The sequence below is a fragment of the Carassius auratus genome, chromosome 29 (genome assembly GCF_003368295.1).
Source record: "Carassius auratus strain Wakin chromosome 29, ASM336829v1, whole genome shotgun sequence".
NCBI classification, from domain to species: domain Eukaryota; kingdom Metazoa; phylum Chordata; class Actinopteri; order Cypriniformes; family Cyprinidae; genus Carassius; species Carassius auratus.
Genome location: NC_039271.1, coordinates 21,530,562 through 21,549,740, shown reverse-complemented (window position 1 = coordinate 21,549,740; position 19,179 = coordinate 21,530,562). Strand labels below are relative to the sequence as shown.

Sequence of the window (19,179 nt, the reverse complement as noted above, 5' to 3'; positions counted from 1 at the left end):
TATGGTGTTGGGCCTATTTATCGCATACCAGGGATCATGGATCAGTTTGCATATGTTAAAATACTTGAAGAGGTCATGTTGCCCTATGCTGAAGAGGACATGCCCTTGAAATGGTTGTTTCAACAAGACAATGACCCAAAACACACTAGTAAACGGGCAAAGTCTTGGTTCCAAACCAACAAAATTAATGTTATGGAGATGTTAATGTTAATGTCCAATTGAGAACTTGTGGGGTGATATCAAAAATGCTGTTTCTGAAGCAAAACCAAGAAATGTGAATGAATTGTGGAATGTTGTTAAAGAATCATGGAGTGGAATAACAGCTGAGAGGTGCCACAAGTTGGTTGACTCCATGCCACACAGATGTCAAGCAGTTTTAAAAAACTGTGGTCATACAACTAAATATTAGTTTAGTGATTCACAGGATTGCTAAATCCCAGAAAAAAAAAATGTTTGTACAAAATAGTTTTGAGTTTGTACAGTCAAAGGTAGACACTGCTATTTTTTTGAACACACCCCTTTCAACTAATTGCCCAATTGCACAGCCTTAAGAGCGTGCATATCATGAATGCTGGGTCTTGTTTGTTTTCTGACAATCTACTGAACCTACTGGTAACTTGTTTGCCACGTAGCAATAAAAAATATACTAAAAACCTTGATTATTCTGGTTAGTCACATTGTACTGCTATTATTTTGAACAATACTGTATATGTTTAAGCAATTAACATTAAATTCTAAAATCTTAAGTAATTCTTACTTTCTCTATTCTTGCAATATTCTAGTGTTCATGTCCCTGAGTAATATCTGCATCCACCGAAGTCTGAAGAGCTGAAGAACACAATATGCTAGTAGACAGCAATCCTCGTGAGAGAGAGGTCTGGTGTGGAGGGTGGATCTGGAACTGACTTCTCTTGATTATCTCTTTTCACAAACTACCCTGAAATACAATTCAAACATTAACAATGATTGTTATAAATGTAATGTAAGGCTCTTAAACTCATAATGCTCATTTTGGAAATATAGTTAATATCACTAATATGCAGCATGCACGATACAAGGAAGTGGTCAGTAATTACACTTTGAGGTATTATATCTATGTCAGTAAGGCTACCTTTAAGAAAAAATAAAATGAATAAATTAAGTTGTGTTATGCATTCAAATAGTTAGACATGCTAAAATACAGAATTTGTTAACAATAATAATAAAAAATAATATGCTGGGGAAAAAATTAGGGCCCTAAATATGTTTTTTTTTTTATGTTTAATAAATTGATGTGAAAACGTATGTACTACGAAAAAGGAGTAGAGAAAAATGTATTTTTAAAATATTTATTTTATCATTGAGGATTTCTTAAAAAAAAATATATATATATATCGTCTCGCTCTCATGAACCCAGTCTCGTGTTTCGTCTCATCTTGTGGGATAAGTGTCTCATCACACCCCTAGTAGCCAGAGCAAGAGATACATTAGATTTCTTTTGCATGTCTGACAGTCTAAAATTAAGCAGAAGTATTTCGAAAGAGTTAAACCTGTATCCTGTTTTCTGGGTAACATTGAGAATATCACTATATATTGTTGCAACACCCCCGCCACGACCAGTCTGACGGGGATCATGCTTATAGCAGTAGTTTGGTGGAGTTTAGACTAATGCTAAATCAAAAATGCCTGTCAAAATTAACACTGGAACAAACACAATCTTTATTGTAGTAGTACTTCTATTTGAGCGTGTAGAACAAAATTCATCATAACAGTTATTTGAGAATTGGCTTACTAGTCATATGGAGCGAAGTGTCCTGGAGATGTTGTCCAACAGGAGATCTAAAAAGCCTAGCTCCCAGAAAAGATTCCAATTATTAACAAAAAGCAGTTTCTGTTCTTTACAGCATGACTATAACCATTCGTTTAAAGCAAAAAGTCTGCTGAACCTTTCATGTCCTCATCTATATGTGGGAAGTGGTCCTGACACGATTATCATCATGCAGGCGATATGCTGCGCACCGTCTCAATCAGGCTCCTGAAGTCCCTCTTCAGCGTCTCCGTCCGCTCTGATGCCCACCTCACTCTTCAGGATCACGGGAATCTGTGCAGAAATATCAAGAACATGAGCACCAGGGAAGTAGTCAGTGTGGACTTTACCTTCAGCTAACATAGCACGAACGTGCCGGATGATGGAGTCTCTGATGATCACAGCGTTTTGTTCTGTCTCGCGAAGTGGAGCGAATCGGGTTCTGGTGGAGATCCTGAAGACCGGAGGCGGCGGATGGAGAGAGGTCGTCGCCCAGGGCCTGGATCATGTCTTACACTATGAAATAGGGTGAAGGACATCTGGGAAGATCGCATCCTGGGTACACCGGGCCTTTGCAGAGAACTACACAGATTAGAGGTGGTAGTAGGGTTAGCTGTATACTTACCCTGGACTTATGAGCATCAACCCCTGAATATTTCCAGCACAGCTCTCCACTCGCTCAGCTGGGCCTGCTTCTCCACGATATCGTGGATCTGTTTCTTCACGGCCTCCAGCTCCTTATTAGAAATAAACAAACTAGAGAATAGGGGAAATGCAGAAAAGAAAAATAGCAATATGGAAAACATACAAAAATCTTTAGATACCAGAATTCACATGTTTAGATTTTACAGATGCATGATGATATATTGTAAAAAATAAATATGAAGTTATTTAATAAGCTTTGTAGCATCACCTGTGTTTTCTATCTCTGTCAGCAGCTCCCGTTAGACATTTTCTTGGAACTTCTCCTCTGTTTTAGAGGGTTTTTAAGACACTCCTGAAATCACTGTACAATTTTTTTTATCAATATTTGTTTACAATGATAAATCAGAACAAGCTTGAAACAGTGGTTTGAAATAGTTTCAGCCCATTTTAGACCGCGAGTGACGTCACTGATAGACTCTACAGTGCAGATTTTTAGGTTAAATTAATTAGCTTAACTTTACTTTAATTTATCTATTGACAAATTACCATCAAAAACATTTACAAAACGATCAAAACCGATCCTTTACGCATAAGATGTAATTAAAAGGCCAAATTTTCATTAATAAGGGCTCAAATCTAATATGCTATAACGTTAATTATGTTTCTATGCTAGCGTAATACTTGATAGCAGACATTTCAGGAAAAATACCATAATCACAGAGGTATAAATATTAACAAAAAGTACTTAAAGTAGACTGTGGATGATATTAACGTGTTACTTAACAAATCTGTCGCAGTTGTTGGCCTTTTCTTTGGTATAACTGACGAGAAACAGAGAAAATGTCAGACGAGTCCTCTCCTCTCCAGCAGCTGATGTGTACGCGGTTGCCATGGTAACTCAACGGCTAGAAGGCTAATAAAAACAATAAAATAATAAAAAAAGGTTTTAGCGACGTTAGACTTTTGTTTTTACTTTGTTTTATACATTTTATCAACCAACTTATTTATTATAAATTGTAAAACTCACTTCAGAAAGCTAATTCTCCTGTCAGACACAGTTGAAGTGAAAAGTGCGTCAAACAAACGCGCTGTCCTTCTGATACAACATACATAACAATCTCTGCTGCAGATGAGATGGTGTAGCCAGTCTGTGTCACTATTTCACGTTCATAACTCCTTACTAGATAGAAAGTTTCACAACTCTTTTCTTGTCAATACTGTGCGCGCGGTGCGTCAGTTGTGGATGTCACGTCACTATATATTAAAAGCATGTCCATATTCTGACTTGGTGAAAAGAAACATATTTTATCTTTAAGGAACGTTTAATCTTGAGTCTGAAGTTTAATTACACTTTTTAAATGGCTCTATACTCAGAGAGCATATAAAGAACGTAAAAAAATATATGGTAATGATATTACGTGCATACGACGTTGTAGTTACGTTGCCAGTAAGTCATGAAGTTACCAATATATTACCAATAGAGGACCTATCTGGGACGTTCTTGGTTATCTGGTCACGTTGGAAGGACGTACTGACGACGTTGTGAGTTGGTAATGTGATGGTAATAAAATTACGGGCATGCGACGTCGTAGTTACGTTGTCAATTGGTAAGTCATGGAATTACCAAAAATTACCAGTACGTTACGTAACTGTTACGTCGTGTGTTAGCAGGGTATCCCTTATTAAACAGTTTTAAATATGGTCCAACATCCATGACAAATCCCTTTAACCGAATCTTCAACATAACAAAGTGCACAGATTCATCTTTTAAAAAACGAACTAAATACAATACAATATATGTATATCATCACACTATATGGTGTTTAATAAAATACTTGGATACGATGCTTTTCGTCAACCGATTCAAGCAGTTCACTCAGCTTACCGTTTGAGTTAATTAATTACTCCGGGATATTGGTTTCAACCAGAGGGCGTCGGCCACGTTAAAAGGTGAATAATTGAAGTAATTTGTGGATTAGAGTTTACTGGAGACGCGAACGGTTTCAAACGTTTCAGTCCGAATTGGTGAACTGGTTCTTCCGGTTCGCTAAAAAGAACCGCTTAAATAGAACGATTCGTTCGTTTTCGGGACATCATCATCACTAACTAGTCTGTTGTACTTGTGTTCACATATGAGCAGGATGTTCACATACACGGTGTCTGTCACTACTGGCAATCAGGAGTTTGCTGGAACGAATGATTACATTTACCTGACGCTGGTGGGCTCAGAGAGATGCACTGACCAGACTCTACTGGACAAATCCTTCTTTGACAGCTTTGCAAGAGGATCGGTAAGAATAGTTTTCCCCTTAAACATTCAGTGGAAACAGCTATCCCTTACGAAAGGAAAATATATTTACCAATATATTTCTTAAAATATATTGTGATATATTGTAATATATTATTTTCCCTTTTTATTTTCTAAAATTGTATATATTTAAATATATTTAATAATATATTGATGATACATATATTATAACATACATTGCAAAATATACAAATGATTGCCGCTTTCAATATATTGCAATATATTGGAGAAAAATAAATATATATAAGAATATATGCCTAATATATTACATTCTATTTTCCAATATATTGCAATATATTTTTGTTTCATAAGGGATGTCATGTATTGAACAATACAATATAAACGTAACATTTCTGTTTATTTTCCTCATTCCTAACAATGCCCCTTAGATACATTGTTTGGTAGAAGAATACTGTTTTTGTTAATATCATTACATTTTATTTGCTTTGTTTTATTTTGTGAAATCCTGCTATATATATGGAATAATTAACAGCGCCCCTTAGCTGTTATAAATTCACTGTAAACCATGGCTTATTGCTTTATTCCCCAACACTGCCCAGTTTTTCCCCAATCAATGCTTCCAAAAACTTCCTCACTCGTCCGCTTAATAACAGTAATTTAAATCCCTCTGTCAGATGATCAAGTTTAAATGCTTGTTTATATCACCGATCCAGTGATAATTAGGGTGGTATTTTTGGATTCATCTGACATGATTCTTCAGTTAATGTTTGCACACAAGCCGTGTGATTCAGTTGTGGCTAACAGAAGCTGTTGTTAAAGGTGGCATCCGTCGACGTCAGCGTGAAGGAGATCCTTGGAGACATAGTGCTGGTGAAACTTCAGAAGGGGAAATTCTTGTTCAATGATCAGTGGTACTGCAGATGCATCAATGTGACGACTCCGTCTGGGGAACTCTTCGAGTTCCCCTGCTATCGCTGGATAGCAAATGAACAGGAAGTGGTTCTTCGAGATGGAAAGGGTGAGTCCCATCTCGACCGAATGAAGCCTGTCTCAAATACTGTTGTTTGTGTATAATTATGTATGTATTTGTGCATGTACAATTAGGTCGATTACCTCAGGATGATAATATGAAAGAGATCAGGCACATGGAGCTGGAATCCAGACAACGAATGTTCAGGTTTGATGCCACAGTTACTATTCGGTGTAAACATTCAACAGATATTTAATCATTTGTTAATTTTTTACACCTTCATGCCATCCTGCCTCTATGTGCACAGCCAAAAGACTGTTTGGTCTCGCACCAGCGCCCCCATGTTTGGACGCGGTTGGTTGGAAGAGATGGGCCAGAGTTCGGTTCAATTTAATTAGGGTGCAGTACACATAACAACCAAAAACACAACAAAATAATGCAGTCCACTGTGCTGAGCGAGAAACTTACTGTTTCCCATGTATTGAGTCGTGATTACGAGCTAGCTGCATGACTCTTATGTTGATTTTTCTGAAGTAAATATGATTATGTGATTATTCACAAGCTTTTAATTATGGTATAAATGCTTGAAATTAATGTAATGTTTTAATAGTAATAAGCTTTGAGCTTTGTTACTTTTTATTATAACACAGAGCCTCAGGCTTATGTCAATTCTAAGATAAAATTCAAACAAAAAATGTTTTTTATAGATATTTGCCTCCTTTCATGCGGCATGTGAATCAGTTATATTTTCCTGTTTAATATTTGTAAAACGAAATAGAAACAAGTAAATATTTGAGCGCATGTTGGAAAAAAACAGAACTGTTTAATACAAACTAATGTCTCATGAAATAAATCAATTTGAGTTTAAAAAAATCATCTGTAAGCCTATTGCTGTTTTTTGTGTTAAATTTGAAGAATGACAGGTGTCACATACTTTTTTTTTTTATTAATTTATTATTTTGTTCATTATTTTATTAGTATACTGGTAATATATTCACTTTTACTTCATGCAATGTAACGTGATTTTAATATCATAATTTTGACATTATTCCTAAAATATGATGATGCTAATATAATATGTCTGCATCTGCGGTCTTGTTTGATAAGGACTATAACACAGAAATCACAGACACATAAATAAAATCAGTACTGCAAGGACACTTGCCCATGTAATAGTGGAAAACCCCCGATTGGCAAAATCAGCAAAGGCTTACTTGTGTGTGCCCCTGATGTCTGTGCCATCAGAAAGGGTGTTCTCTGCCACCGGACTAATTGTAAACAGATTGCTCTCCCATCTTCTTCCGGACCATGTGGACATGTTAATTTTTTTTTTGAAAACAAATATTAAAAAGGTTATTGTTATAAATACAGACATTAAAATTAATGTTCACGTAAGTGCCGTCATTCAGGCTGTTTACAATATGTTTTAGCACGTAATGTGTTTTAAACGTAATATTCACGTCTGAATTAATCTGTTGTAATCTTAATCTGTAAATTTAAAAAATAAATGCTATTAAGGCTCATGCTTATTTTTAAAATATGCTGTTTTTTCAGCAGAGCCCCTTACTGTCAGAGGTGGTACACCATTTTTAACCATACACAACATTAACACTACACCAAGCCTTATGTTGTGGGTGAATAAAAACTTTTCATATCACCTACAATAATTCTCCAAACAACTGAGAGATTAATTTAGCTGTTTCTTGAAGGTGGAAGGAGTGGCGCACTGGTTTCCCCCTGAGCATCGATGCCAACACAAGCAGTGAACTTCCTCTGGACATTCAGTTCGAAACAGCAAAAACGGTGGATTTCTCTTTGAATTTCATTGAAGCGTAGGTTACACCGTTTGTGTTCATCTCTTTGCACGTATCACAAGCAGATATGCATGCTATTCATTTCCTGTGACTATTGCTAGGAAATATCTTCAAATAAATGGAGAATCAAGTGTAGCTGAACCAGACATTATGAGCATTGATTTGTTCTTGTTACGATCTTCTCTTTCAGGATTGCCAATCTTGGTCTTAATGAATTTATGAAATTGTTCCAGTCCTCTTGGACTGATATTGAAGATTTCAGAAAAATATTTGTGGAAATCAAGAACACTGTGTCAGGTTTGAATGGTTTCTTCCTTAGTTCTTTATTTTTATTCACTTTTTTCTAATAGTAAAACAAGCCATCTATTGAGTGAGTGTAAATGTAAACAGACTAAGACACACATACTCTTAAACTTACTGGCAGCTGACTTTATTATTCCCTTTGACAGAACGTGTGATGCAGAAATGGAACAATGACTTAATGTTTGGCTATCAGTTCTTGAACGGCTGCAATCCTGTGATGATCAGTAAGTGCATGAATCTTCCAGACAACTTTGCAGTCACACAGGAGATGGTGGAAAGATCCCTGAATAGAGGTCTCACACTACAGGAGGAATTGAAGGTCAGAAGAAAAACAAAACAACTAGTGCTGCAATTAACGGTTATTTTTATTAGCGATTAATCAGTCAATTATTTTTATGATTAATCGGTTCATGTACTTTTAGTTTTGCCCATTTTTTCCCAAGTTAATTATTAACGAAGGGTCTAAATCATTCAACATAGATGTTTTAGAGATTTTAACCATTTTGCATTGTCATATCCTCATCAAAAACATACCTGGAGTTGTGTTTTATTATGTGTTAGTAATCCTTTGTCGGACTCTTCTGCAATCAAAACACTAACCCATACGTACGCTAGCAAATTTCACAAGGAGATTTCAAATAATGTTTTCACCATGGCAGTCCTTAGGGCTCGTAAAGTAGTTTAACATCCTGAACAAAGCTTAAGGAATCTTTCAGAACATATTTTTTTTTACAAAGAATGAATAAAATTGCAGTAAATTGCATTATTTTTTTCCTGTGAACACACAGCATATACCTGGGATATACCCAGCATATACCAACAAAATGATCACAGAACATGTTTGTAAAGCTTTAAATGTTAATTGTTAAAAAACAAAGTTATCAGAATGTTACTGCAGAATCTGCACAAAGTCTTTGCACACTATGCTTTTCATCGGATTTAAATATGTAGTGGTCCTTATAAATGCAAAATTAAAAAATGTAATAAAGCGATACTATGTTAAACAAAACAGCTTATGCCTGATGTACTAATATAAACTCCATAATCATCGGGAAGAAGGAGGCGGGAACCGGCGGACAATCCAAATGAAACTTTAATATTTCAAAATGAGCACAAAACAGCGCATCAGCCCCTGACGGACGACTGGCGCGCGCAAATAAAAAGCAAAACATAAACTAAAAGCTCAGGCCTGGTCCTCTCTTGTCCTTCACTATCGTCGCTCCAGTTTTATATCCTTCCATCTATTACGTGGGACTCCAGACCGGCGGTGGGGTGCGGGTGACGCTGATTTCCCAATCATTCCGCCGGCCTCACTCCTTGTTCCCACGTCCCTCGGCCCCGCCCCACTCGCCACATACCCCCATCGCCCCTCGCAGGCTGGGGGGTACTCCCGAGACTGCGCTCTACTCCCCCCCCCCCTTCCCTCCGGGGGGGCCGCTCACAGGGACCTGCAGGAACCTGGGGGTAGGACAGGAGAGGCGAGAGAAAAGGAGATGGAAGGAGGAGCGACAGACGAGAGAAGGGAGAGAGAAAAAAAAATCCGGTTCCCAGACGCACTGCTGCTCAGTCCTCCACCAACTGGGTGATCTCCGCGGTGCCTGGCGGTGGCACTGGACGGCCCTCGGCGGACGGCACGACACTCCTCCGCCGCCCGGTGGACAGCAACGGCTCCTCCAGTTTTGGGCAGCCGGCAGGAGTCCCCTGTTCCCTGCTCCTCCCCGTTCCGGCAGATGGCAGCAGGCTCCGGCCCCCTGGCGTCCCTCGGCCCCACCCCACTTGCCACACCTGAATAGACAGGAATTCGACTACCTGTGGTAAATGAGGCAGAACACTATTCACTCATTATTTGAGAAAAGGTCAACATGTCCAAATGATCAGGGCTTAAGCTTGCTCTCTTTTCAGAGGCTATGTATCCTGCCGCAGAATGTGCTCGGTATACAGAGGTAGGACTTTGCTAATCTTGACAAAAAGGGATATTTCACCTCAGTCAACTTCTACCACTCTAACGGATTTCCCCCCTTGGGAATGGACTTCTCCTAAAAGTACGTGAGGAACCTTCTGCCTGACTTTCCTGCTGAGCTCCTCATCTTCTACTTCCTTGGCTTCTTCCTCACTGCTGGTGTCGGAATCGAGAAGAGACTCGGTTAAGGAGACCGGAGCCTTTTCAGGAGCAGGGGGTGTACTGTCAGGTGCTGTGTGGTGCTGGACATTTTAACTGCCTTCATTTGGACTTTGACTTGAACTTTGAAGCTGTCCTCAGAAGAAATATTTACACTTTAGGTTACGAAACCTTGGATCCAGGGAAGAACTAAGGATTACAGTGTTATGTGATGTCAAAGAAAGTGGCTTCACTCTTCCGTCGCTGTTCTGCAGCTGTGTGAAGGAACGCTTGTGCACCTGGTGTTTCAAAATCCATACCTTGCATTGACTTGACCAATCCTTTTACCAGTGGTGGCACAGAGGAAATTGTAGTGTATTTTTCACCACTTGTGTAGGCTTCAGGGTTGTGGAAAGCTCTTCAATTAGGCTCCATTGGTCTAGTTTTAAAGAGCCAGACCTGCACTCCTGCAGGAGTACCACGGGACCCAGCGCCACCGAGTGCAGCGCGGTACATTTATGGGTGAAGGCGGATGTAAAGTGGAAGTATCCAACAAAATAAAATAAATAGAAAAAAATAAATTTATTTATAATAAAATAAAATAAAATAGACTTTGCGGAATGGGAGGATGTGACAGCGACGTGTAATTCGATTCCGAAACGGCAAGATATTTAAGGGTCAAATTGGATTGATTAGAAGCACGCAGACTGGATGATGTCCTCCAGTGGTGGAAAAGACGAATTTCCGAGATTAAGCAAACACGCCATGTATTTTGCTTTCCAGCTAGCGCTGGGCTTTCAGTATTTGCGGTCGCATACTGGAGCAGAGACGGATTAAACTGAAGCTCTCAACAGTGAACGACATGATATTCCTGCATGGCTGACAGAGAAGATTTCAGAATTAGAGACACGCATCCAAACTTTAATTGAGGACAGTAAGAATGTTACGGCTCTAGATACGGCTTTGGATGCGTCTAGCTCAGGGATTCCTGTAAATTGTTCGGTTCCAGAAACAGAGCCCCTGCAGCAGGGCAACTGGGTGACGGTGAGGCAGCATAGTCGTGAGTCAAAACACCGCTCTTCTGTTCTGATCAAAACATTAAACAGGTTCTCCACTCAGTCATGAACCCACTGAGAAACCTGATGAAAGTGCTCTAGTTATTGGTGATTCTATTGTACGGAATGTGAATATAGAGACACCAGCCACCATAGTCAAATGTTTACCGGGAGCCAGAGCGCCTGACATCTTGGAAAATTTAAAAGTGCTGGCAAATGCTAAACGTAAATGCAGTAAGATTGTCATATATAGCCAAAATTGTAAATTCTACTTTGGGGTAGGCGGATTAATGGGAGAATGAAATACGGGCTTTATTTTGTATGCGTGAAAGGCGGGATGAATTCTCCTGTACGCAGGAGGGAGTTTAAGGCGGACTGCCACCGGACTAATGATCTTGGTGACAGTAAACGGGCCAATAAATTTGGGAGCCAACTTATTAGTTACGGAACGGAGAGGAATATTCTTGGTAGAAAGCCACACTTTTTGACCCACAACGTATACGGGAGGCCTAGACCGGTGGCGATCGGCTTTGGCCTTGGTGCGCGCCCCCACTTGGAGTAGAGTCTCGCGGGCTCTAGTCCAAGTGCGGTGACACCTCTGGACGAAGGCGTGAACGGAGGGGACCGCAACTTCGGATTTCATACTGGGAAAATTAGGTGGCTGGTAACCTACACTATACTCAAAAGGAGATAGGCTCGTAGCTGATACTGGTAAGGTATTGTGGGCGTACTCCACCATAGACAATTGTTGGCTCCAGGAGGAAGGATTCTTGGAGACCAAACATCACAACACCCTTTCCAAATCCTGGTTGGCTCTTTCGGTTTGACCATTGCTCTGGGGGTGAAACCCTGAGGACAGACTTACAGTCGCTCCCGGTAGTCTACAGAATTCTCGCCAAAATTTTGACACAAATTGGGGTCCCCTGTCAGAACCCACGTCTATCGGGAGGCCATGTAAACGAAAGACGTGGTCATCGAAGGTCAACGCTGTCTCCTTGGCTGAGGGTAATTTGGGCAAGGGGATAAAGTGGGCTGCCTTCGAGAACCGGTCCACCATGGTTAAAACTACCATGTTGCCCTGGGAGGGCGGTAATAAAATCTAGAGTGATGTGGGACCAGGGTCTCGAAGGGACCGGCAGCGGTTGGAGTAACCCATCGGGGCCGATTGGAAGTGGCACAAACCGAGCAAGCCAAAACAAAACTGTGAATGTCGCGAGCCATAAGTGGCCACCAGAATCGTTGCTTGACTAAAAATCTAGTACTACATTAGAGCAATGTCCCCACTGGATAACGTTGGACCTTAATCCCTCCGGCACAAATAAGTGGTTCGGTGAGCACCCGGGCGGAGGCGTTACCCCTTCTAAGGCCGTTCTGACCTTCGATTCGATCTCCCATGTGAGAGTGAAGACCACTAATGTCTCAGGAAAAATACAGTCAGGAGTGGACGGGCATTCGGAATGGTCAAGAATCGGGTTTGATATTTTTGGAACCCAGGCGGTACGATATAGTAAAGTCAAAACGTCTGAAAAAAAGTACCCATCGAGCCTGCCTGGAGTTCAACCTTTTGGCGGTGCTAATGTACTCTTAATCCTTGTGGTCAGTCCATACTATAAAAGGAACCCCCGATCCTTCTAGTCAATGTCGCCATTCCTCCAATACCATCTTAACTGCCGACAATTTTCGGTTACCAATATCGTAATTTCGTTCTGCAGGAGATAAACGATATGAAAAATACGCGGTGGACCTTGTTGTCTAAGGGAGAACGTTGTGATAAAACGGTTCCTACCCCCACCTCCGATGCATCGACCTCCACCACGAACTGACGTGTAGGGTCAGGGGTGATCAGAATAGGGGCTGAATTGAAATGGTTCTTCAGTTTGGCAAACACAGCCTCAGCTGTGTCTGACCACCTGAACGCAGTCTTGGCGGAGGTGCGGCTAGTTGGCTGAAGTTGCGAGTAAAATGCCGGTAGAAGTTAGCGAACCCCAGAAACCTCTGTAGGGCCTTACGGGAATCTGGACTTGGCCACTCTACCACAGCCTTAACCTTATCGGGATCCATGCGTATTCCCTCAGTTGACATGATATACCTCAGAAATGGAATTGACTGTGCATGAAACTCGCATTTCTCTGCCTTGACAAAAAGCCCATTCTCTAGCAACCTCTGAAGCACTCGTCGGACGTGCTGCACGTGTTCCTGGAGAGAAGAAGAAAAAATCAATATGTCGTCCAGGTAGACATAAATGAACTGATCAATCATATCTCGCAGCACGTCGTTGACGAGTGCCTGGAAGACCGCTGGGGAGTTGGAAAGCCCGCAGGGCATAACCAAATTTTCAAAGTGCCCTCTGGGGGTGTTAAAAGCGGTCTTCCATTCATCCCCCTCCCTGATCCGAACCAAATGATACGCATTGCGTAAGTCCAGTTTTGTGAAAATTGACGCTCCCTGCAACCTCTCGACGGCCGAAGACATCAACGGCAAAGGATAAGTATTCTTTACCGTGATGTTGTTCAGTTCCCGGTAATCAATACAAGGTCGCAGTGATCCGTCCTTCTTTCCCACAAAAAAAGAACCCTGCCCCCGCAGGAGAAGAGGAAGGGCGGATGAACTTCAAAGCTAGAGAATCAAAAATATATTTCTCCATAGCCTCCCTTTCTGGAACAGAAAGTGAATATAATTTGCCTTGAGGCGGAGACTTACCTGACAATAAATCTATGGCACAGTCGTAGGGACGATGCGGAAGAAGAGAAGCAGAACGAGTCTTACTGAACACTTCCTTCAGATGGAGGTACTCTGCGGGCACGTTAGACAAATCCACTGTCTCCTCCTGTAACACAGACATAGACACAGACGGACAGGCAGACACTAAACAAGACTCATGACACTTTTTACACCAGGACAGAATGGAATTTGAGGACCAGTCTATTTTGGGGTTATGAAGGAGGAGCCAAGGGGTGCCCAAAGACAATGGGTGCCAGGGGAGAGTCAAGGATGTGAAAGGAAATAGTCTCGGAGTGATTGCCAGATGTTATGAGTGTGATGTCTTCGGTGATGTGTGAGATGGCAGGGAGTTGCTGTCCATTGAGGGCGTGAACAGTGATGTGGTGCGGAAGGGGTCTGAGGGGAATGTGGAGTTTGTGTCAATGTGCTGTCCATGAAATTACCCTCTGCCCCTGAGTCCAGTAGTGCTTGACAGTGGTGGGTCTGTGCTGACCACCTCAGTCTTACCGGGAGGAGCGTAGAGGATACCGGGCCTGGCCCCTTTACCGGACAGCTATGGGCTTGATGTCCGGCTCCCCCGCAGTATAGGCACAGGCTAAGGGACCTCCGCCTCTCCTTCTCCTCCCGGGAAAGCCGAGCTCGCCCTACCTGCATAGGCTCGTGATCGAAGGAGGGGCTGGCCATGTCCCCGCCGCTGAATCGCACATCTGCCGGTCCCCTGGATCTGGAGCTGGGTAAGCTCCTCCTCTCCATCCGTGTCAGACCTGCGTCGACCCGCAAGGCCAGCTCGATAAGTCTGTTGAGGGACGTGGGGAGATCCAGGGCGTAGATCTCCTTCTGGACGCAGTCAGCCAGCCCATGCAGGAACATGTCCCACTGCGCCTCCTCGTTCCAATGACACTCCACCGCCAGGGTCTGGAACTCGATTGAATAGTCCGAAACGGATCTGTAGCCGCTCAGTCTAATACTGACAGCTGGGGTAGTTTCGCCCGGCTATGCCTGGCTGACATGCTGTGTCCTTGTTGTTCTGTTACTTTATGGATTTGGTCTTGAGAATATATTGGCTTTGTTGTATTGCTGATTATTCTTTTATTTGCTTTATCGTGCAGAGGTAAATATCCATTTATCCAGTTTCAATGGTAAATCATTTCGGTATACATACAGTATTGTTCAAAATAATAGCAGTACAATGTGACTAACCAGAATAATCAAGGTTTTTCGTATATTTTTTTATTGCTACGTGGCAAACAAGTTACCAGTAGGTTCAGTAGATTCTCAGAAAACAAATGAGACCCAGCATTCATGATATGCACGCTCTTAAGGCTGTGCAATTGGGCAATTAGTTGAATTAGTTGAAAGGGGTGTGTTCAAAAAAATAGCAGTGTGGCATTCAATCACTGAGGTCATCAATTTTGTGAAGAAACAGGTGTGAATCAGGTGGCCCCTATTTAAGGATGAAGCCAACACTTGTTGAACATGCATTTGAAAGCTGAGGAAAATGGGTCGTTCAAGACATTGTTCAGAAGAACAGCGTACTTTGATTAAAAAGTTGATTAGAGAGGGGAAAACCTATAAAGAGGTGCAAAAAATGATAGGCTGTTCAGCTAAAATGATCTCCAATGCCTTAAAATGGAGAGCAAAACCAGAGAGACGTGGAAGAAAACGGAAGACAACCATCAAAATGGATAGAAGAATAACCAGAATGGCAAAGGCTCAGCCAATGATCACCTCCAGGATGATCAAAGACAGTCTGGAGTTACCTGTAAGTACTGTGACAGTTAGAAGACGTCTGTGTGAAGCTAATCTATTTTCAAGAATCCCCCGCAAAGTCCCTCTGTTAAAAAAAAGGCATGTGCAGAAGAGGTTACAATTTGCCAAAGAACACATCAACTGGCCTAAAGAGAAATGGAGGAACATTTTGTGGACTGATGAGAGTAAAATTGTTCTTTTTGGGTCCAAGGGCCACAGGCAGTTTGTGAGACGACCCCCAAACTCTGAATTCAAGCCACAGTACACAGTGAAGACAGTGAAGCATGGAGGTGCAAGCATCATGATATGGGCATGTTTCTCCTACTATGGTGTTGGGCCTATTTATCGCATACCAGGGATCATGGATCAGTTTGCATATGTTAAAATACTTGAAGAGGTCATGTTGCCCTATGCTGAAGAGGACATGCCCTTGAAATGGTTGTTTCAACAAGACAATGACCCAAAACACACTAGTAAACGGGCAAAGTCTTGGTTCCAAACCAACAAAATTAATGTTATGGAGTGGCCAGCCCAATCTCCAGACCTTAATCCAATTGAGAACTTGTGGGGTAATATCAAAAATGCTGTTTCTGAAGCAAAACCAAGAAATGTGAATGAATTGTGGAATGTTGTTAAAGAATCATGGAGTGGAATAACAGCTAAGAGGTGCCACAAGTTGGTTGACTCCATGCCACACAGATGTCAAGCAGTTTTAAAAAACTGTGGTCATACAACTAAATATTAGTTTAGTGATTCACAGGATTGCTAAATCCCAGAAAAAAAAAATGTTTGTACAAAATAGTTTTGAATTTGTACAGTCAAAGGTAGACACTGCTATTTTTTTGAACACACCCCTTTCAACTAATTGCCCAATTGCACAGCCTTAAGAGCGTGCATATCATGAATGCTGGGTCTTGTTTGTTTTCTGACAATCTACTGAACCTACTGGTAACTTGTTTGCCACGTAGCAATAAAAAATATACTAAAAACCTTGATTATTCTGGTTAGTCACATTGTACTGCTATTATTTTGAACAATACTGTATACACACAGTCAACAATCAGTTTTCTAGCGCCTATGTGCCACAAGCGGTCAAAACCTTTTTGCCCTTCCGGGTCAAACCCCCCTCCCTTTGGCAGTTTGATACTTCCTTTATAACTTTGACCTCAGGTAACATTAGAGTGACACCCGCTGTACAAACAAGAATCAACACCCAGTATCTAAAATACACTGACACCACATTTGGCTTCTATAGGATCTCTCGTGCCCGGTGTAACTCTGCCAGCCTCCTGGCCGCCTCCCGTCCTGCGACGGCCCGATCGAAGAATCGTCTCATCATGGACGGAGAGTGCCCGAAACGAGGCGCAGCATGGATCCTGGTTCTCCCACACCGCTGTCCCCCATAATGCCGCCCTCCGAGAGAGTAGCGTCAACACGAAGGCCATCTTGGCCCTTTCGTTAGCAAAGGTTCTGGGCTGTAGGGAAAAGTGCATGTCACAGCGGGTTAGAAATGCTCTACAGAAGTTGGGCTCACCCGAGTCAACTCGTACGTGGTTCCGGCTGGGAGGGGGTCTCCAATGGTACTGGGAGGACAGGCGGTGTGGGCGGCGCAGTGGGAGCTCGTAGTAGCTGGAACTGTTGAGTGAGCTCGGACACCTGCGTCACCAAGGCTTGAACCGCGCAACCAGTCGTTAAGACTCCCCTTCTGGAAGTCCATCCTCCGAACACTGGTTCTGAGAAACTCTTCGAGGGTGTAATGTTGACTACTCGCTGCCTCCATAATGGTCAGATCGTTCTGTAACGCTAGGTAAGTGAGACAGGAGGCAAAAGCAAGTAAAAAGAGTTTATTGTAAATTATGTGATTATGGAAGGTTGGAGAGTGACGCAGGAACTTCGAGGGCAGTACAGACTGGTGAGTAGGTGAGTTGAGTGCGCTGGTAATGGTAACGGTGGTGGTAGATCTGAGTGAGGTGATGATAATCCGTGTGCGAAGGTAACAATCCAGAGCGAACTGAAACAGGAGACACTCAAATATTATTATAATTTTTTTTTCCTCACGGCCACACGCCGGAGATCCGGCACGGTGCCGGAGATCCGGCACGGTGCCGGAATACTTTAAGCTGTGTGGGAATCATGTGGCATAAAACGAGGCCAGCTATTGGCTATTCGCTACTTCTCCTGCTGTACTGGCTGAGTACTGCCACACTTTGGTCACCGCAGATTTAAAATATGCACGAAATGAGCCGCTTACAGCAAATAAGTTATTTAGAAACCAATCGATGACTAAATTATTTGACAACTATTTTAATCGATTAAATCGATCAGTTGTTCCAGCTCTAAAAACAACATTTATAAAAATGTGGCTTTTTGAGGACAAGCAGTGAGTGAGCAGGTGTGCAGCAGAGTTCAGGATGTTGTCTGGATGGAGTTTGGATGATGTGCCACAAAGAAACCTGTAGCAGTGTTCAATTCTGGATGTGAATAGAATAGAATTTCTCCATTGTCCAACATTAAACATCGCTCTGCTACAGGCAGGAAACATCTACATAGCAGACTATGCAATACTGGAGGGAGTGCCACCCAACGCCACAGACCCAGATACCCAGCAGTATTTGGCTGCTCCCTTCTGTCTGCTGTACAAGAATAGCCAGAATGAAATTCTACCGATTGCTATTCAGGTGCCTGCAGAAATACTCTGGTAAAAAAATTGGTGCTTGAACTAAGTGTTGGAGTTTTTACCAAATACACCTTTTCTCTCTGAAACAGCTCAGACGTCAGACCACTGCAGAGGTCTTTCTCCCAAGCGATGATCAGTACGACTGGATGCTGGCCAAGATGTGGGTGAAATGCTCCGACTTCAATGTACACCAGCTGGTCACACACCTTCTGAGGACACATCTGACCTCTGAGGTTTTTACCATCGCCATGTACAGACAGCTCTCTGCAGTCCATCCCATATACAAGGTAGCATCCTTCAACGCTTTCATTGATATGAGATTTAGAAGAAGATTTATTAACACTCTTTTGGCGTTAAAATATTTTTTTGTCAGAATTTACTAAAGACATGCAGTGAAAAAAAGCCTTGAATGTAGTTACTTTTTTAGGAGTTTCCCATTTATTTATGGGAGGAGATTATTAAAATGAATCGCACAACAAGATTTTGTGATACTCAGTTTACTGGTATATGCCATTATTTAATGTCCAGAAAAAGCATGTGTTTACCCATTTAATGTGTTTACAATACTAGATTACACACAGGTTCTTGTTTTTCCAGAATCCAATCATGTGTTTTGTGTCCTTCATTAACAAATTGACTAAGTATCTCCAGGGTATAACATGCAACCTATACAGGTGCTGGTCATATAATTAGAATATAATCAAAAAGTTGATTTATTTCACTAATTCCATTAAAAGTCAAACTTGTATATTATATGAATTCATTAAACACAGACTGATATATTTCAAATGTTTATTTCTTTTCATTTTGATGATTCTAACTGACAACTATAGAAAATCACAAATTCGTTATCTCAGAAAATTGGAATATAACTTACGACCAATACAAAGAAAGGATTGTTAGAAATCTTGGCCAACTGAAAAGTATGAGCATGTACAGCAGTCAAAACTTAGTTGTGGCTCCTTTTGTCTGAATGACTGCAGCAATGCGGTGTGGCATGGAGTCAATCAGTCTGTGTCACTGCTCAGGTGTTATGAGAGCACAGGTTGCTCTGATAGTGGCCTTCAGCTCTTCTGCATTGTTGGGTCTGGC

At 41.6% G+C, this 19,179-nt stretch overlaps 1 protein-coding gene and 2 long non-coding RNA genes across 7 annotated transcripts in view; 1 reads left to right on the top strand and 2 right to left on the bottom strand.

Moving 5' to 3' along the window:
- Positions 1 to 19,179, top strand: part of LOC113048375 (arachidonate 5-lipoxygenase) — a 102,777-nt gene that overhangs the window by 78,362 nt on the left and 5,236 nt on the right. For 3 of the 4 annotated variants that reach the window (XM_026210167.1, XM_026210166.1, XM_026210161.1), the window contains 7 exons: positions 5,520 to 5,718; positions 5,805 to 5,877; positions 7,380 to 7,502; positions 7,675 to 7,781; positions 7,934 to 8,106; positions 17,942 to 18,088; positions 18,177 to 18,374. In XM_026210167.1, the coding sequence (XP_026065952.1) occupies positions 5,520 to 5,718; positions 5,805 to 5,877; positions 7,380 to 7,502; positions 7,675 to 7,781; positions 7,934 to 8,106; positions 17,942 to 18,088; positions 18,177 to 18,374 (1,020 nt within the window). Of the gene's footprint in view, positions 1 to 4,478; positions 4,723 to 5,519; positions 5,719 to 5,804; positions 5,878 to 7,379; positions 7,503 to 7,674; positions 7,782 to 7,933; positions 8,107 to 17,941; positions 18,089 to 18,176; positions 18,375 to 19,179 lie in introns of those variants that run through there. The other variant, XM_026210164.1, reaches the window with a different exon arrangement.
- Positions 792 to 2,077, bottom strand: LOC113048383 (uncharacterized). The gene is made up of 3 exons (XR_003276467.1): positions 1,926 to 2,077; positions 1,772 to 1,827; positions 792 to 932 (listed from the first exon to the last, which is right to left on the bottom strand). It is a non-coding gene; the product is annotated as an uncharacterized LOC113048383 (long non-coding RNA).
- Positions 2,165 to 3,610, bottom strand: LOC113048381 (uncharacterized). Of its 2 annotated transcripts, none has more exons than XR_003276464.1 (5): positions 3,459 to 3,610; positions 3,216 to 3,344; positions 2,700 to 2,792; positions 2,412 to 2,542; positions 2,165 to 2,302 (listed from the first exon to the last, which is right to left on the bottom strand). It is a non-coding gene; the product is annotated as an uncharacterized LOC113048381 (long non-coding RNA). The 2 variants fall into 2 exon arrangements; XR_003276465.1 differs by having other exon boundaries at positions 2,412 to 2,523.